This window comes from Ciconia boyciana, chromosome 2, assembly GCF_034638445.1.
Source record: "Ciconia boyciana chromosome 2, ASM3463844v1, whole genome shotgun sequence".
Classification (NCBI taxonomy): domain Eukaryota; kingdom Metazoa; phylum Chordata; class Aves; order Ciconiiformes; family Ciconiidae; genus Ciconia; species Ciconia boyciana.
Genome location: NC_132935.1, coordinates 141,949,517 through 141,963,511, shown reverse-complemented (window position 1 = coordinate 141,963,511; position 13,995 = coordinate 141,949,517). Strand labels below are relative to the sequence as shown.

The 13,995-nt window shown below is 43.6% G+C and overlaps 1 protein-coding gene across 2 annotated transcripts; it reads right to left on the bottom strand.

Annotated features, from left to right (window-relative positions):
- Positions 1-6,388: 6,388 nt before the first annotated feature.
- On the bottom strand, positions 6,389-12,193 carry TFPI2 (tissue factor pathway inhibitor 2). 2 transcript variants are annotated; one of them, XM_072851496.1, is made up of 5 exons: positions 11,742-12,193; positions 11,453-11,632; positions 10,825-11,004; positions 9,376-9,549; positions 6,389-7,057 (listed from the first exon to the last, which is right to left on the bottom strand). In XM_072851496.1, the coding sequence occupies exons 1-5, from the start codon at positions 11,821-11,823 to the stop codon at positions 6,957-6,959; spliced, it is 717 nt and encodes a 238-aa protein (XP_072707597.1). In that variant the 5' UTR covers positions 11,824-12,193; the 3' UTR covers positions 6,389-6,956. The 2 variants fall into 2 exon arrangements, with proteins under 2 accessions (XP_072707597.1, XP_072707596.1); XM_072851495.1 differs by having other exon boundaries at positions 6,389-7,060; positions 11,742-12,180.
- Between the last annotated feature and the right edge of the window lie 1,802 nt (positions 12,194-13,995).

Here is a 13,995-nt window from a genome sequence, read left to right as displayed (position 1 = left end):
TCAATCATTTTGAAAATGAGAGGTGGAGCCAGATTTTCAAAGGTACTTACCTCAATAAATAAAGATAGAGAAAAATGTCCAAGAACAGAGACAAAGTGCTCTAGACACTTTTAAAAACTGCCTGGAAAATTCCCACTCTATCAATAGGAGTTAGACAGCTCCCACAAATCCCATAAATCAAACACCTTTGTAAATGTGGTCTTTGTTTCCTGATCCCTTCTGTTTTCACCTTCAGCTGTACAAACACTCTCTGTACAGATACAGTACAGTCCTTCCCCAACCACCTCCTTTTGGTTCTCCTTCGTTACTAAAACTGAGGAAATGACAGAGACCACAGTACAGACTGCAAAATCTGCATTACTAGTAAAGGAGACATTGTACAGAGCAAACATATCCAATAAGGTCTCTCTGAGACAAGATGGAGTTCCCACACCTGTTGATTAGGAAAACAACCATTTTTCTTGAATGTTGACTGACTGTTAAATGGAAAGTAGCAGACAAAATACACAGAAAGATTGAGTCCTAATCAAGTTTCGGAGTGTGACTGTACAAGTGTATGTAAGAGAATAGGAATAGGTTTGACAACAGTGAATTAATGCTACCAATAATGCATACCATTGCTAGGTATGTGTTTAGTTATGTATCTCAATTTCTCTTCACGTCTGCTTAGTTTGAATGCAATAAAATAGAGGAAGAGCTGCCACAGTCATTCAGCAGTTGCAAAAATCTCGAAGTCATGTTTTGGTGTTTTTATGGAGCATTCACTCCAGTGCTGCTGAGATTTACTGCATCAGCTGGAAAACAAAATAGTCAGTATTTTATGGTTTTGGATGTCTGAAGGAGAAAAATGCTACTTTTAGGCTTTTGCCGAGTACAGTGATGCATTTCAAAGCTCTGTTAATACTGTATGCACCCACCTGAGAGGCCAGATAGCTGAATTTTGTATTTCTTTTGCTTCTTGTACATTAGCTGGTGTATGACAGTGCTGTAACATGACATGTGGCCAACAAGTTTATCACATAGTGCTCAAAGGATGTAAATCAATACTGTTCCTTAGAATAAAGTATGCTGCTTCGACCATAGAGCGCAGTGTACAGAAAAGGCAGTGGGATGGATTTGCTGGAAGGGGCAGGGAAGGAGGGCTCCGTCACCAGCCTCAGCACCCTGGCAGGCCAGGTGGCGTGGTGGGAGCCCCCTTGATGGCTCCTGCTCTCCCTCTCCCCATAGCCACCTCCCCATTCCCACCCAGTGATGCACCCAGCACTGTGTCCCTCCCCGTGCCTCGCTCCTCTTGGTGTGTAACTCTCAGCCCGTGTCCCCAGCACTGAGCTGCCCGTAGCCCTGCACAGCACTGGAACAGATGTCCTCCCCAAATCAAAGCAAACTCACAGCACGGGCTGTGACTTGCACTGGGAATAGGGATTTCCACAGGTAAGGGCGATGGGAAGCGCCCCGGGTGCCCAGGAGGATGGACTCATTTGGATCCTTAGTTTTTCTGTGATGTCCTCAGAAAAACTTATTTGCATTTCCAACATTACGTTAATCTTCACTTAAGACAGTCACTCATACTCATAGGAAAATTTGGGCTGAAAGGAGCTTGGAGGTCATCGGCTAATAAACACCAAGAGAACAGCCAGGTCCAGCGTTTCCTGGCTGTTGCATGAACATGGTGCGGGCAGAGGCTGTTCACGAGGGCAAAGCAGGAGGCAGTGCAGTGAGTCAGAGAAGGCTCTGCCCTCCTCCTTCCAGCCTAGGCTTCCCTGGTCAGGGAATGAACATCGCTGCACAACTTGCAAAAGTAGTCTCTCGTGACCAGGAGGGAGCCTGCAAGAGCTGTTGACTATTTTATTTTCCCCTGCTTTAGCTTTCTCAAGTGCTTAAGATATGTCCTACCTCTTTTCCCTCCACGGAGCCATCTGAGCTGTTTCCCAGTGGTTTTTGAACAGGGCTGAGGGTTTCAGCAATAAATAGTTCAAGGGCGTTTTGTAGCTCTGAGGTCCAGAGCCTCACCCTCTGCAGCTGAGACTCAGCACGGTCATCCCTAACACCTTTTGGGCTGAAATGAGAAAGCCTTCAGAATGCTTCAGTCATAAACTGAGACAAAATAAAATAAAGTGAGCTTTTTAAAGAAGAAAACCTCAATCCTAAATGCTACTGAGTGCTCACTATCACATTCAAAGGCATAATTCTGTCTGTTGGGGATAGAAATATTAACTACAGGTGTCTGTTCAAAAATGAGGCAATGAAAAGTTGGATGATTCTCTGTCAGCTCCATTGCAATAGGTTTGGAAAGAGCTTTTTTATTGTATATCTGGAGAAGCTTTCCATCAGCACAACTGCAGAGTACAGTCTGTAATCTTTTTTCGGTCTCAGTTTTAAAAAGAAAATACAAAATTGAAAAACAAAATGAGGTGAGCTCTACTTCAGTGACACATTTACTTTTTTTAGGTGTTTGTAGCTTAAATAGTTACATGAGAATTAGAACTTATTGTGCTTCATACTGTACAGTTTTATTTTAGTACGGCTTAGATTAATTCACACTAGAAGGATGCAAAATTGCTATTATGAGATCAGTTAAGGAACCCAGTTTAACTTCCAGTACAAAAGTGACACTTAGAATAGGTGTCTGTTAACGTATAATGTATCAGAAGGAAGAACATCCAAGGTATCTAGTGTCTTTAAACCAAACTAAGGAGATGTAAAAATTCCTCCTTCAATATAAACCAATCTCTGTTTATCTGAATATTGTTTTAGATTTTAAAAGAAGAGTCTTGAAAAAGTTGGAAGGAACAAACCCTGATAAAATCTAATCAAGGAAATGCCTTTAACATTAAAACAGATATTTTCCAGTGGTTTTATGTAATAGGCTTCGGAGCAGTTTTGATCCTATTTGGTCCTATTTGAAGACATATTGGAGTAAAGAAATGAATTAGTTTCCTTTCCCACCTGAAATGAACCTATTGCCCCACCACAGCGTGCAATCATTCACATATACATCCAGCAACTGTGTGGGTGCTGAAATAAAGGTCAGAAATGTTTGCTTAGCCTTTGTTTATTTGCTTGCACCCACTGATGAAAATTGACAAAGAGCAGCTCAGGTAAAGCAGACACAGGCACTGCTGCAGGAGAACGCTGCTCTATGCAAGATCACGTTTCTGCACTTAAAGGAGGTTATCGAGGTGTTTGGTCTCACTCCAGGTCCTGTTGGACTCATGGTAGAGTCCCTCCGGCTGGCACAGCGGGAACTGTACAGGCTCCCTGCGCTCCAGTGCAGCAGCCTGGAGCCATGAGGGAGCAGTAAATACCATTTGTCATCACTGTTTTTCTCAGCAGACTTCCCTCCCACTTTTAGAGAGGAAAAAAAGGGAAAAAAAGTCTTGCTAGTCTCGCTACTTTCTACTGGAGGCATTTTTATAAAGTATTCTTTTTCAGCATCAGTAAAACTCAAGATTTCTCATTGTTGAAAACTACTGTGACGATGGAAAGCTTTTTCCTGATTTGATAATGAGGTATATTTTTCACCCTTTACTCTCTTGACTCTTTAAATAGCTTTTATTAGTATAATCTATCCTCTTTATCTTGCTTCCCACACACAGAGAAAAATACCCCATAGCGAATAGCGTTCATATGCATTTATTAGTTACTATGAGTTTTATTACTGCATTTCATACTAAGCTTTAAAAATTTTAATCATGCGTTGTCCTCTTAGAAAAGATGCTGCACACTTGCTTAGTGAGTAGTAAGCCTCAAAGAAAGCTCACTGAGCAAAAACGTTGTAATTCAGCTGGCAGTTATATGAAAGCATTTAACATGTCATTAATATATTAAGGCCTTTAATGAGGATCTAGCATGAGAAAAAGTAAGGCTTAAATTACTGTATGCTACCAGCTTGAAGTTTGGCCCTACCAAGTGAGACAATATGATGTACTTTGAGTTCAAACTGCATTTAAAACCCTTCACACAAAAGCAGTTAGGCACCTAAACAGCTGTGTCTGGAAGAGCATCCATTTTGTCCATATTAATCTGAAATTATGGTCAGTGCTGCCAGTACAAAGGGAACCTCCATTAAAAGTGACTTGGTTTATTCCCACATAATAGATACAATACTTTACATGTCATAACTTAGTCTTTAACTTGCCTGAACGATCTCTCTTTTATGAATAGTTCAGACATGAGCTCAGAATGCTCATTTCTCTGGCATTTATTTGGAAATCACAGCTCATGATCACATCAGTTGCTAATACCTCAAACAGCATGCTTTGATGTATCTTGTTTACAGAGATTTTTTTTTTAATATCATTGCTGTTTATTAGGCTTTATATATTATGATTAACACCCCTTCTCCTCAGCAATTAAGTAATTTATTAGATTATAGACATTACTGTACAGGACCACCATACACTGAAAAATTAGGCTCACTTCAACAGAAGCAAGTATCTCTGCACCAATTATCACCAGTGCTAGTGATGCATAATAATAAAAAGCTTTCTAGAAAGATAATGAGGCAGACTTTGCTTTCAATAACACTAATGTAAAGGCATAATAATTCCGGCACATCCGCAACGTGGTTCTTTCAGATTTACATGACCATAGCTGGACTGCATTTATCCAGTAGAACAGATTTCTTGTCACTGCCTAGATCCAGAATTGCTGCCCTCAGCAGTATAGCTGACTTCAAGCTTGGGGACACAATCCCGGGAGCTGAGACAAAACTTCAGCAATTTTTTCTTTTTTTTTTTTTCTAAATGTGGCCCATTGTGTCTAATAAATGATTTTTTTTAAAATAAATGTTCCACGTTTTCCACCTCCTCAGATGACAAGAATCAACAGAAGACCAGGGACACTTCTGAGAGTCAGAAATCTGATTCCAGGAATACAAGCCGAACCCATTGCCGTTTTGCTCCTAACATATGGAATTGTGAGAGTGTCTTTTATTGGGGCCAATCACTGTTAAAACAGATGTGGTGAAATTTTGCTTGCCATCATTTAGATTATCAGTAAAAAAAATTGTGTTTCCACATGGATTTTTTCTTTTCTCTTTCTGATAGTTAAAATTCCACTGAAATATAAAGATGAAGCCACTCTCCAACTCCTGAATACTTTACAAAGCAATTTATTGAGTGTTTCCACAGCCTAAGGATGAAGAATCAGCACAGATTGTCATTTTTATAGTCTTTGATATAGTTCTTCACAAGATACCACTAAGAAAAGAACTGGAATTATGGGTTGCAACGGGAAGTTAAAGAGCAGTGATGTTACTTGCAATAGAGTTTAGTCAAATCTGCTTATTTCAGCAATCCCTGTTCAGCAGCAGGTATGACTGTCCCATGCAAATCACTAGTCATGAGTTTCAGTGGCAGTTTGCCTATGCAAGATAAGATGAACCCAACTGATTATAATCACTGCTTTCCTCCTCTGCAGCAGAAATTGATGCTGTGACACACGATACCAGCTGCTGGACACTGGCTACTATAATAAAAGTTAATTTGCAGGATGGTATGGGCTGCATTAATTTTCAACGTGGCAAAATGCTAACAGTTGACCCAACCTTGGGTCAGTGTTGTTTCATCAGCAAACTGAAAAAGGAAGTAAGTCATGAGTCATATAAAGCGCTGTAGATGATAGAGAATTATTTAGATTAGTCAAAGCCACAGGAGTCTGGAGGGATATTAGAGTAATGTAAGAGCATGAAGCAAAGCAGCACAGTGGCATCTGAAATTCTTTGTAACTAAAAAAAGAGATTAAGGCATTTACCTGGAAAAAAGGTACAATTTATACAAAGTGGAATAGCTTCACTAAGGGACTGAAAGAAACTTCCATGGCCTCCCCTCCTTTCTCTTCCCCCCCCCCCCCCCCCCCCCCCCCAGTTCTCCAGAATACTCTACAGCCCGCTCACTAGGAAACCCTGCAAGAATTATGGATGGTTTAGGTTAAATTTCTGTGTGATATCATGTAGATAAGGGATTAAAACCCAAGCCTCTGATATTTCACTGAGTACCCTAGCAGTAAGCCCTTAGACTTTGAATTATGTTTTTATGCAAGAAAAGAAAGAGCATGCGGAGCAGCCACATAAAGGGCTGCAGTGGCCACTCCTGCATCGTGGATGGAGGCAGTCCATCAAGAAGGCTCTTGCTGAGGGTGCACGAGCAGAAGATTATCAAACTCTTGGATCCCTTCCAGGACACCATCTGGGTATCGCATTGCCCAGGATATGTTGCAATGTGTGACCAGGCACCCAATTCTGAGACCAAAAAGTAAAGTGAGATGGAGCTGCTCTCAGATTTTGGGCTCCATTTAAATCCCAGGTCCACTTTTGTATCCCACCCCAAGATACTCCTATAAAAGCCAAAGACTCAGAGAGGTAAGGAGTGATAGTCCATTTCTCAAACATGTTACAAGAGATTATAATTCACAGTGATGCTGTTAAAAGAGGGCCATCCTCTACAGTTAAAAACTGTTTAAATTGAACTTTGACTTCCAAAACGGGCTTGTGCTTTTTTAAGCCATGGTCAGAAATCTGCAACAAATGCAGCTGGGGTGCCCCAAAAAGGTTCCTTTTCTTTAACAAGCAGAGGATGCCAAAAAATCCATGGTAGAGATTTAGCTTTGTACTCGCCTTAGTTACACTAAGAGACAATTGATTTTTCAAATCTTAATTGATTTGTAACAGCTGACATTCTCCCAAGGCAGCATTAACATTCCCCCATAAAAACATGGAAATCTAAATATCTGGCTTTGCCAAAGTATTACTGCTAAGACAACAGAGCAGAAGAACCAAACTTAGGTTCATTCTTCTTCTATTAAATGCAGTTCTTTATAAAAACATAAGTTGGAAATAAAAAGCAGTTCTGAAAGACAGAACTATGTCGGTGTATAAAACTGTGTGGAAACTATCTTACAAAAGAAGAAAGTGGAATCAAAAGAAGGTGTTTCAAACATCCAAGTGCACATCAGCTTTAAGACTTCGGGTTATACATCTGAGGTTTTCTAATCAGTTTGCTCATCATTTTTCTGCGGAACGCATTCGCTGGCTTGTTGATTCTTGGTTTCTGAGTTCCTGCTAAGAAAACAAAGGAAGCAGTCAGGGAAACAGTATGACAAAACTGTTACTACTCTTTATTGTTTGGGGTATTTTTCATGTTATGCTGTTTAAGCAGTTGATCCAATAATAACAAACATATCAGAAACTGTAAAATGTGTCCTGGACACCCTATTCTCACACACTGTAAGGTCTCCAATGTGTCCACCTTTGGCACTGGAGCCCTACTTTGCTGCTCGTTTCCTGAGCAAGCATCAAAGTCTTTTCTAGCTGTCCTGCAGTGACAGCAGAATGGAAGTAAACACACTGCTCTATCTGCAAAAAAACAAAAGAATATTACTACATTTCTCTGAACAATACTTGGGCAAAGTCTAGAATATAACCAGTGCTTGTGGGAGATGAAAAGGTAACATGATTTGGGTTTCTGCACAGAACTGGGTTTCACACAGAAGCTGCAGAGTGGCCAAAGACAGTCAGGGTTATCTCCAGGAATGCTTACAAAGGCCACGTGAAATGTGTGAATGCAGTTCAGAAAACAAGTACTTTGCAAACCTGACTGAAAATCTTTTGTCTTTATGCTACCTGTTTACCTGCACGTGGAGCCCCTGTGGCCAGTTCCCAATCATTTCACTGTCACCCCAGCGTACTTATTTTCTTTTCCAATATAAACTTTTTAAATGAAATTAATCAGAAACCTTTTCACTCCAAAAGCTATAGATCAATTCAAACAGCAGTTGCATATTTGCACAGGGAAGGTCAACTGAATTCAACTTGAGAGTCCAAAAGGTAACAGGAAAGATGCTGCGGAGGGAATTATGGCAGCAGGACAGAAGGAGTGGCTTAAGTTGCCTTAAAGATTTGCTGAATGTTGCTGTACACTCCCAAGCTATAGAAATGAATATGTATAGCACAACATTAATCAGCACTAATTATGCCTTTAACTATGGGCTTTGGTTGTACCAAGCCTCACTGAATTGTGAAATCCAAAAGTTAGTGAAAAAGCTTATCATCTTTTACATTTGGCTACGTGGTGCTCTAGTTACGAGACAGACAGCATTTCCTCACTTCTTTCTTCCACAAAGAGTGAGGAAGGGAGAACCCCCCGGGAGGTTCTGGCTGGGTATGAGCAGGGGCAGAGCACAGAGGTGAGACACTGAAGAGGCAGCTTCCTTCCTCCTCTCTCTTTGCACACTTAGGCTGGAGCCTGGCCCTACCATTTCCCAGGTAGTAATAGATGCAAATTAGATAATCACAAGCATCTCAGATAGACTTAGCATGCTATTAAAGACTCCCTTACAATACTAGAATGGCAGAGACACACTCAGACTTGTCAACCACAGAAATATTACTGCCATGACTAACTGGCAGACAATATTTTTACTCCTGAGGACTGTGCTTGGGGTGCAATTCTTGCCCGAGCCCTGGATTTCCAGCCCAGAACTGAAGAATCATCTCCTGCTTAAGCCTTCTGACTACACATCTTAAACACCAAAGTACTTGAACCTTGTGCGTATCTCATGTTTAAAACAGAGCTACTTTTTGGCTTTTTTTTTCCGCAAAGTCAATGTACGTGCTAGATATAGCCTTAAATTTTTTCCCTGTTAGTATCAATTTTTTAAGTATTGTGCTGTGTCTGCTTCTTGAGTGCTCTGGGGATCAACATATAATTATGCTTTTCTCTCTCTCATTGATTTACATATCAAATGAATTAAAGCAGAATATTAAAGCTTGCAATAGGCAGTAAGAACATAGGACTAGAGGTAAAAGCACAACTGTTTTGACTTACAAGCACAGCCAGCAGCTGGTTTGAATAAAACCATTACAAAAAAATCAATTATCATTCCCAACTCTTCCCCCCACAGCCACAGAAACAGTTGACTCAGCACAACTGATGAGGCAGAAATCTTTAGGAATGGGAATGGAAAATGGGAACAGGCAGCAGGGAATCAAGGGAGGATGGTAACTGCTGAAAATGTGAAGGAAAAAAGTAAATTGATTTCACAACTTACTTTAATCCTACTTTAAAGTATCTGGAAGAAAATGAGACCTTAATTAGTGTTGATGCTGGTACTGAACAATTTAAAGACTGATTCCTTGTGGGCTCTAGTAAGTTAATTAGTCTTTTTGTGTACCCTTCTCTACATTCATTCAAAAATGGAGTAACCACGTTGCATCGCGCTGTTCTTGTCAGAATGATTTAGTGTTGCACCTCAGTTTTCCCTGCCTTTGCAAACACTGAGTCCAAAATGCAAAAAGCATACACATGTAACAAGCCAAGGTAAGTATTTGGATTGCTTTATCTGCTTGTGACTGACAAAATACAAAAAAAATCTTACCTTTTCTGCAGACGTTGTAGCAATCAGTTTCAGTAACGAAGTTATTGGCATTTCCACCACAGCCAGTATATTTGAACTCCTTACATGATTTAGTCGTGGTGTCATAGTAATAGCGAGGTACAGAAGAAGAACACAATCCTTCATCCTTTGGGCTATAGCACAGCAAGGGACCAGCTTGAAAAAAAAGAAGGGGGAAAAAAAAAAGAGAGAAAGAAAAGTTACATAAGTGTAATCTCTATGCCTGACTTCTTAAAGTTTACCCTGCAATAAATTTTGTGGCTAAACAGCTCTTGTTCTCATTGAACTGACATGACTGTTACCGATGACTTCAGAGACTTACTACATCTTATTCCTGCAAGTTATGAATTTGAGAAAGCAACAGACAGCCCCAGAAAATAGGATTACTATCCAACAAGTGACATTCACCAGTCTTCCCCATTTGTGGTGCCACACATACGACAGCTGAGATATTTACATAGTCTGGCCAGAAGTCTTATTCCATATATATAGGACTATAACAATATTCCAGTGGAACTACCTCTGTAGAGGAAAAAGGCAATATTTTGGTTATCCTTGCTATGATTTTGCCAGCAAATCCTGCCCACTTGCAGCAAAAAGTACAAAACCCACCACTTTCCTCAAAATAATCGTGTTTCATTTTGCCTCAACAAAATTTTACTTTCCCTGCTGGAGACCTTTTATCAATTTATTGGATGTGCAACAGAAATTAAAAATAATTCAGCATTCACCTAAGAAAATGCTGGCAATCTGTCATCAGCCAAAAATAACTGTCTCATGAAGCACTAATAAGGCTTAGGCAGTGACAGCTTTTATACATTCTGGTAGATCTCTCTTCTTCAAAGATCCTGTCTTGCACTGGAAATTAACCTGCTGTTTATGACAACACTCAGCTATAGTCACCTGCTCATAATTACCATGTCTCTTCTTCAAAGCTCGTAGGGAGAGACAGTGAAGAGTCATGTCAGGCAAAAAACTTTTATCAGTTGAGCTGGCGAGGGCAAAAAACCCAAGCCACCTTATACAATCTCCCAGACCCGAATTTTAGAAAGGCACTTCCACTTTATAATAGGATATCACTGCCCTGAGCATGACTGCCACAACGTCTCAAACATCCACCTCAACACAGACCTCCAACCTTAGTTTCCTTCACATTACACATGTACAGCTCTCTAGAAGTCAAGAGATCGGTTGGGTGTAGCTGTGGGCATATTTAAGGTCACAACATTAAAATAACACAGCATTTTTGCTCTTTCAGTAACAGCTGAGACAAGTGACACATGAAAGTCTGCAGACAATATAAACATCTGCTTCACGGAAGTCTTTAAAAATCCCACAGTATGGGTATCCAGAGGAAAATATCAAATAAAATATCATCTTCATATCGCTTTCAAACCATCTATTTTATTAAAAATTTGGAACAACCATTACTTTTCTCTGGCAGACAGTGGTCCACACAAGACTGCAAATCTCTGAAGTTGTTGCCATTTCCATAACAGCCGCCGTAGATGAACTCCTCACATCTCATCGAGCTCAAGTTAAAGGCGTATCTTTTTAGATGACTCCTGCAAGGTCCTCCAACAGCCTCCATCCGGCATAATTTGGGCACTTCTGCAACAAAAATAATTTCATCCTCTGTAAAGTCAACCCTTTGTGCTCCCCGTACTGAACAACATAGCAGTGTCGACAAAACGCTGTTACTGCGTTCACAGGCAAGTCACAGCTTGTCCCACTACCTGCATCCTTTAATAAAGTGGCATAAGCTTTACAGGCAGAATCTGATGCATTAATTAGCAACTAGTTATAATATTACATTACATTTAAAATAGTAATAGTTAAATTCCGCATGTCGCCTCTGAGACAACTCGCTCCGGTTTCTCTGCATAAAATTGACACCAGTGAGGCAGTTGCGACAAGCAGGAGGGACAGACGGGGTGGGTACAAAGCGTCCCGCAAGCAGCGCAGCCTCCCCGGTGCTCCCTCGGGCCCCCTCCAGCCCCCTGCCACCCGGGGGGCACCCCGGGGCTGAGAGGGCGGCGGGGCCGGCCCCCGGACTCACTCTTGATGGTCCAGCAGCTCTTCTCGCAGTCGTCGAGGGTGAGGAAGTTGTTGGCGTTGCCGTGGCAGCCCCCGTAGGTGAACTCCTGGCAGCTCTGCGTGTACCTGTCGTAGTACCAGCGCGGCACCAGGGCGCGGCAGGGGCCGTCGTCGCGGGGCAGCAGGCAGGCGCGCTGCTTCTCTGCGGGAGACACCAGCGACCGGGGCTGAAGCCACCTCGGCGGCGGAGGCGGCCGCGGCCCGGGCCCCGCGTAGCCGCCCGCGGGGTCCCGCCGAGGGCCCGCTCCTACCTGTGAGGGTGCGCGGGGCCAGGGCCGCGCAGGCCAGCGGCAGCAGCAGCGCGGGCAGCGGGAGGCGGCGGCCGGCAGCCATGTCGCGGCGGCGGACGGGAGGGCGGGCGGGTGGGTGGCAGCGGGGGTGCCGGGAGCCAGCGGTGCTGCCCGGGCCGACGGCAGCGCTTTATATGCGCCGAGACGGCTTCCCCGGGCCGCCTCCCTCCTTGCGCATGTGGTGGGAGGGGAAGGTCTGATTCAGCGGGGCAGCAGGTCCCCGCTCACCCGGCCGTCACCGGGGCGCGGCGGGCTGCGCGCCTGCGTGAGCCCGAGCGCCGGGGGGCGCGGGCCGACCCCCGCCCCGCCGCCGTCGGGGGGCCCGCGGCCGGGGGGAGCAGCCGGGGCCAGGTGGGGGGCGCCGTCGGGCTCCGCCGCCCACGGCGGAGGGGCCTCGGTCGCGGGGCTACGGGGAGCCGGCCGGGGTCCACGGCTGCCCCATCCCATCCCGTCCTCCCCCCTTCCCCGCCCCCCGCACGTTACGGGATGATGCTCAAAGAGCATTTCCTGTTAATCACGGCGAAATCCGGGACGGGTCACTTAGCGAAAGTCCTCTCGCCCTCGCCCCCGTGGCGGCCGCTCCCCATTTGGAGGCTCCGGGCAGAGGGCGGCAGGCCGCTGAAAATCCCACACGGGAGCCTCGGGCGGGCCCTGGTCCAGCCGGGTCACGCACAGGCCGCTCAGCGAGTGCCGCTGGCGATAACACCGATAAACCCGGGTTAGGAGTTTAATGCCGTTGCGTATAACGCTAATAAACTTGAGAAAACCGAGGCACCGTCAGCGGGCTTGGACTCCTGGGAAACCCGAGAGGCTGAATGGATGAAAGCTCTGCCTAGTTCAAAGAGAGCTGGATTTCAGAAAATACCATGACTTGTCTTATTCTGTAGATTGTAACCCCACCGGGCAATCCGGTGTGATCTGGGGGAGGAGGGGGTGCGCAGCGAGCGGCGTACTTTCCCTCTCTAATCTATCAGAGCCGTTACATTAATTAGTGTTTACTCCAGATTTCATACAGTAAGAGAGATAAGAGTGGCTGCAAATTAGGCGTGCTTTCTATAGATAACAATAAACTAATCTGATCTCCTATTGTTCCTCTCCACTCCCTTCACAGCAACGGTATTGGGCCTCTGTCCTTGAGGCAGGCGCTGCTGCCGATGGGTTTGCGATACAGGGCCCTGGAAATCTGTGGCCTGCAGGAAAGAAGCCACAGTCCGTACGGGCTGTAAGGAGGAGAACTTCACAGCACCCTGATTATTTCAGGAACTGACTTTCTCTCCGTGGCTTCTCTGCTTTTCTTATCTCACGGAGGATTACAACTAGTTTTCTGACATAATTTTATTTTTCATAAAGGCAAGAAAGAGGAGCAAATTCAACCCCCACCGCACTTAGGGGGCTTTGGGAAGATATGAATGGCACCTCTCTCCCTCCTTTTTCAGTACTGTTCCTTTCTTCAGAATCTCCAGTTGCCAAAGGACAAGTGGGTGCTTTAGTGACAAAAAAACCCGTAAACCCTGATACAGTTTGAGACATCACCATGGGACATGTCTGCCATGTTTTAGAATCTTATAGCTACAACTGTTAGTAACAGGTGTCCTCATTTTTAGGGGTTTTTTTAAGCTTATTAAGCACAGCAACTATAATAAAGCTTAGGTCCCTCTGGCAGGAAAAAGAAAAAGCACAAACAAACATACATTTTCTATTTCCAAAAAAAATCAAAAGGCCATCTTCCTAATATTAGGAAACTCTCAAGTGATTTTAATATGACTAGACTTATGTCCTTTAGTTTTCATCAGATTTTGTTGGAATTGTAAAGAAAGTCATTGAAATACTACCCTAAACAATAGCAGCAAAATGAATGCTGTCATGCAAATACCATTTTCCACATTTTCCATTTCCTCTGTGCATGCACACATACAAATCAAAGTTTGAGCTAAACCTACCTACCCAGCAATGCTGCAGCACAGTGCAGTATTGATTCAGCTGCTCCTTTGCTGTAACAGCAAAGAAGTTCATGTAGATTAGGTAAGTATCTTTAACAATACATGAACTAGAGTGAAAGTTAACATAGCAAGTGGTAGAAAGTCCTTTACTAACTGCAATCAGCAGAGCTAGTCATGTCAGCAGACCGCTCACTGCAGGCTTTCCATTACAGGGTTATCAATACCAAGCTGCATCTGTCCTTCCCACCCTAAGCATGTGCCAGAGCCCAGCCTCA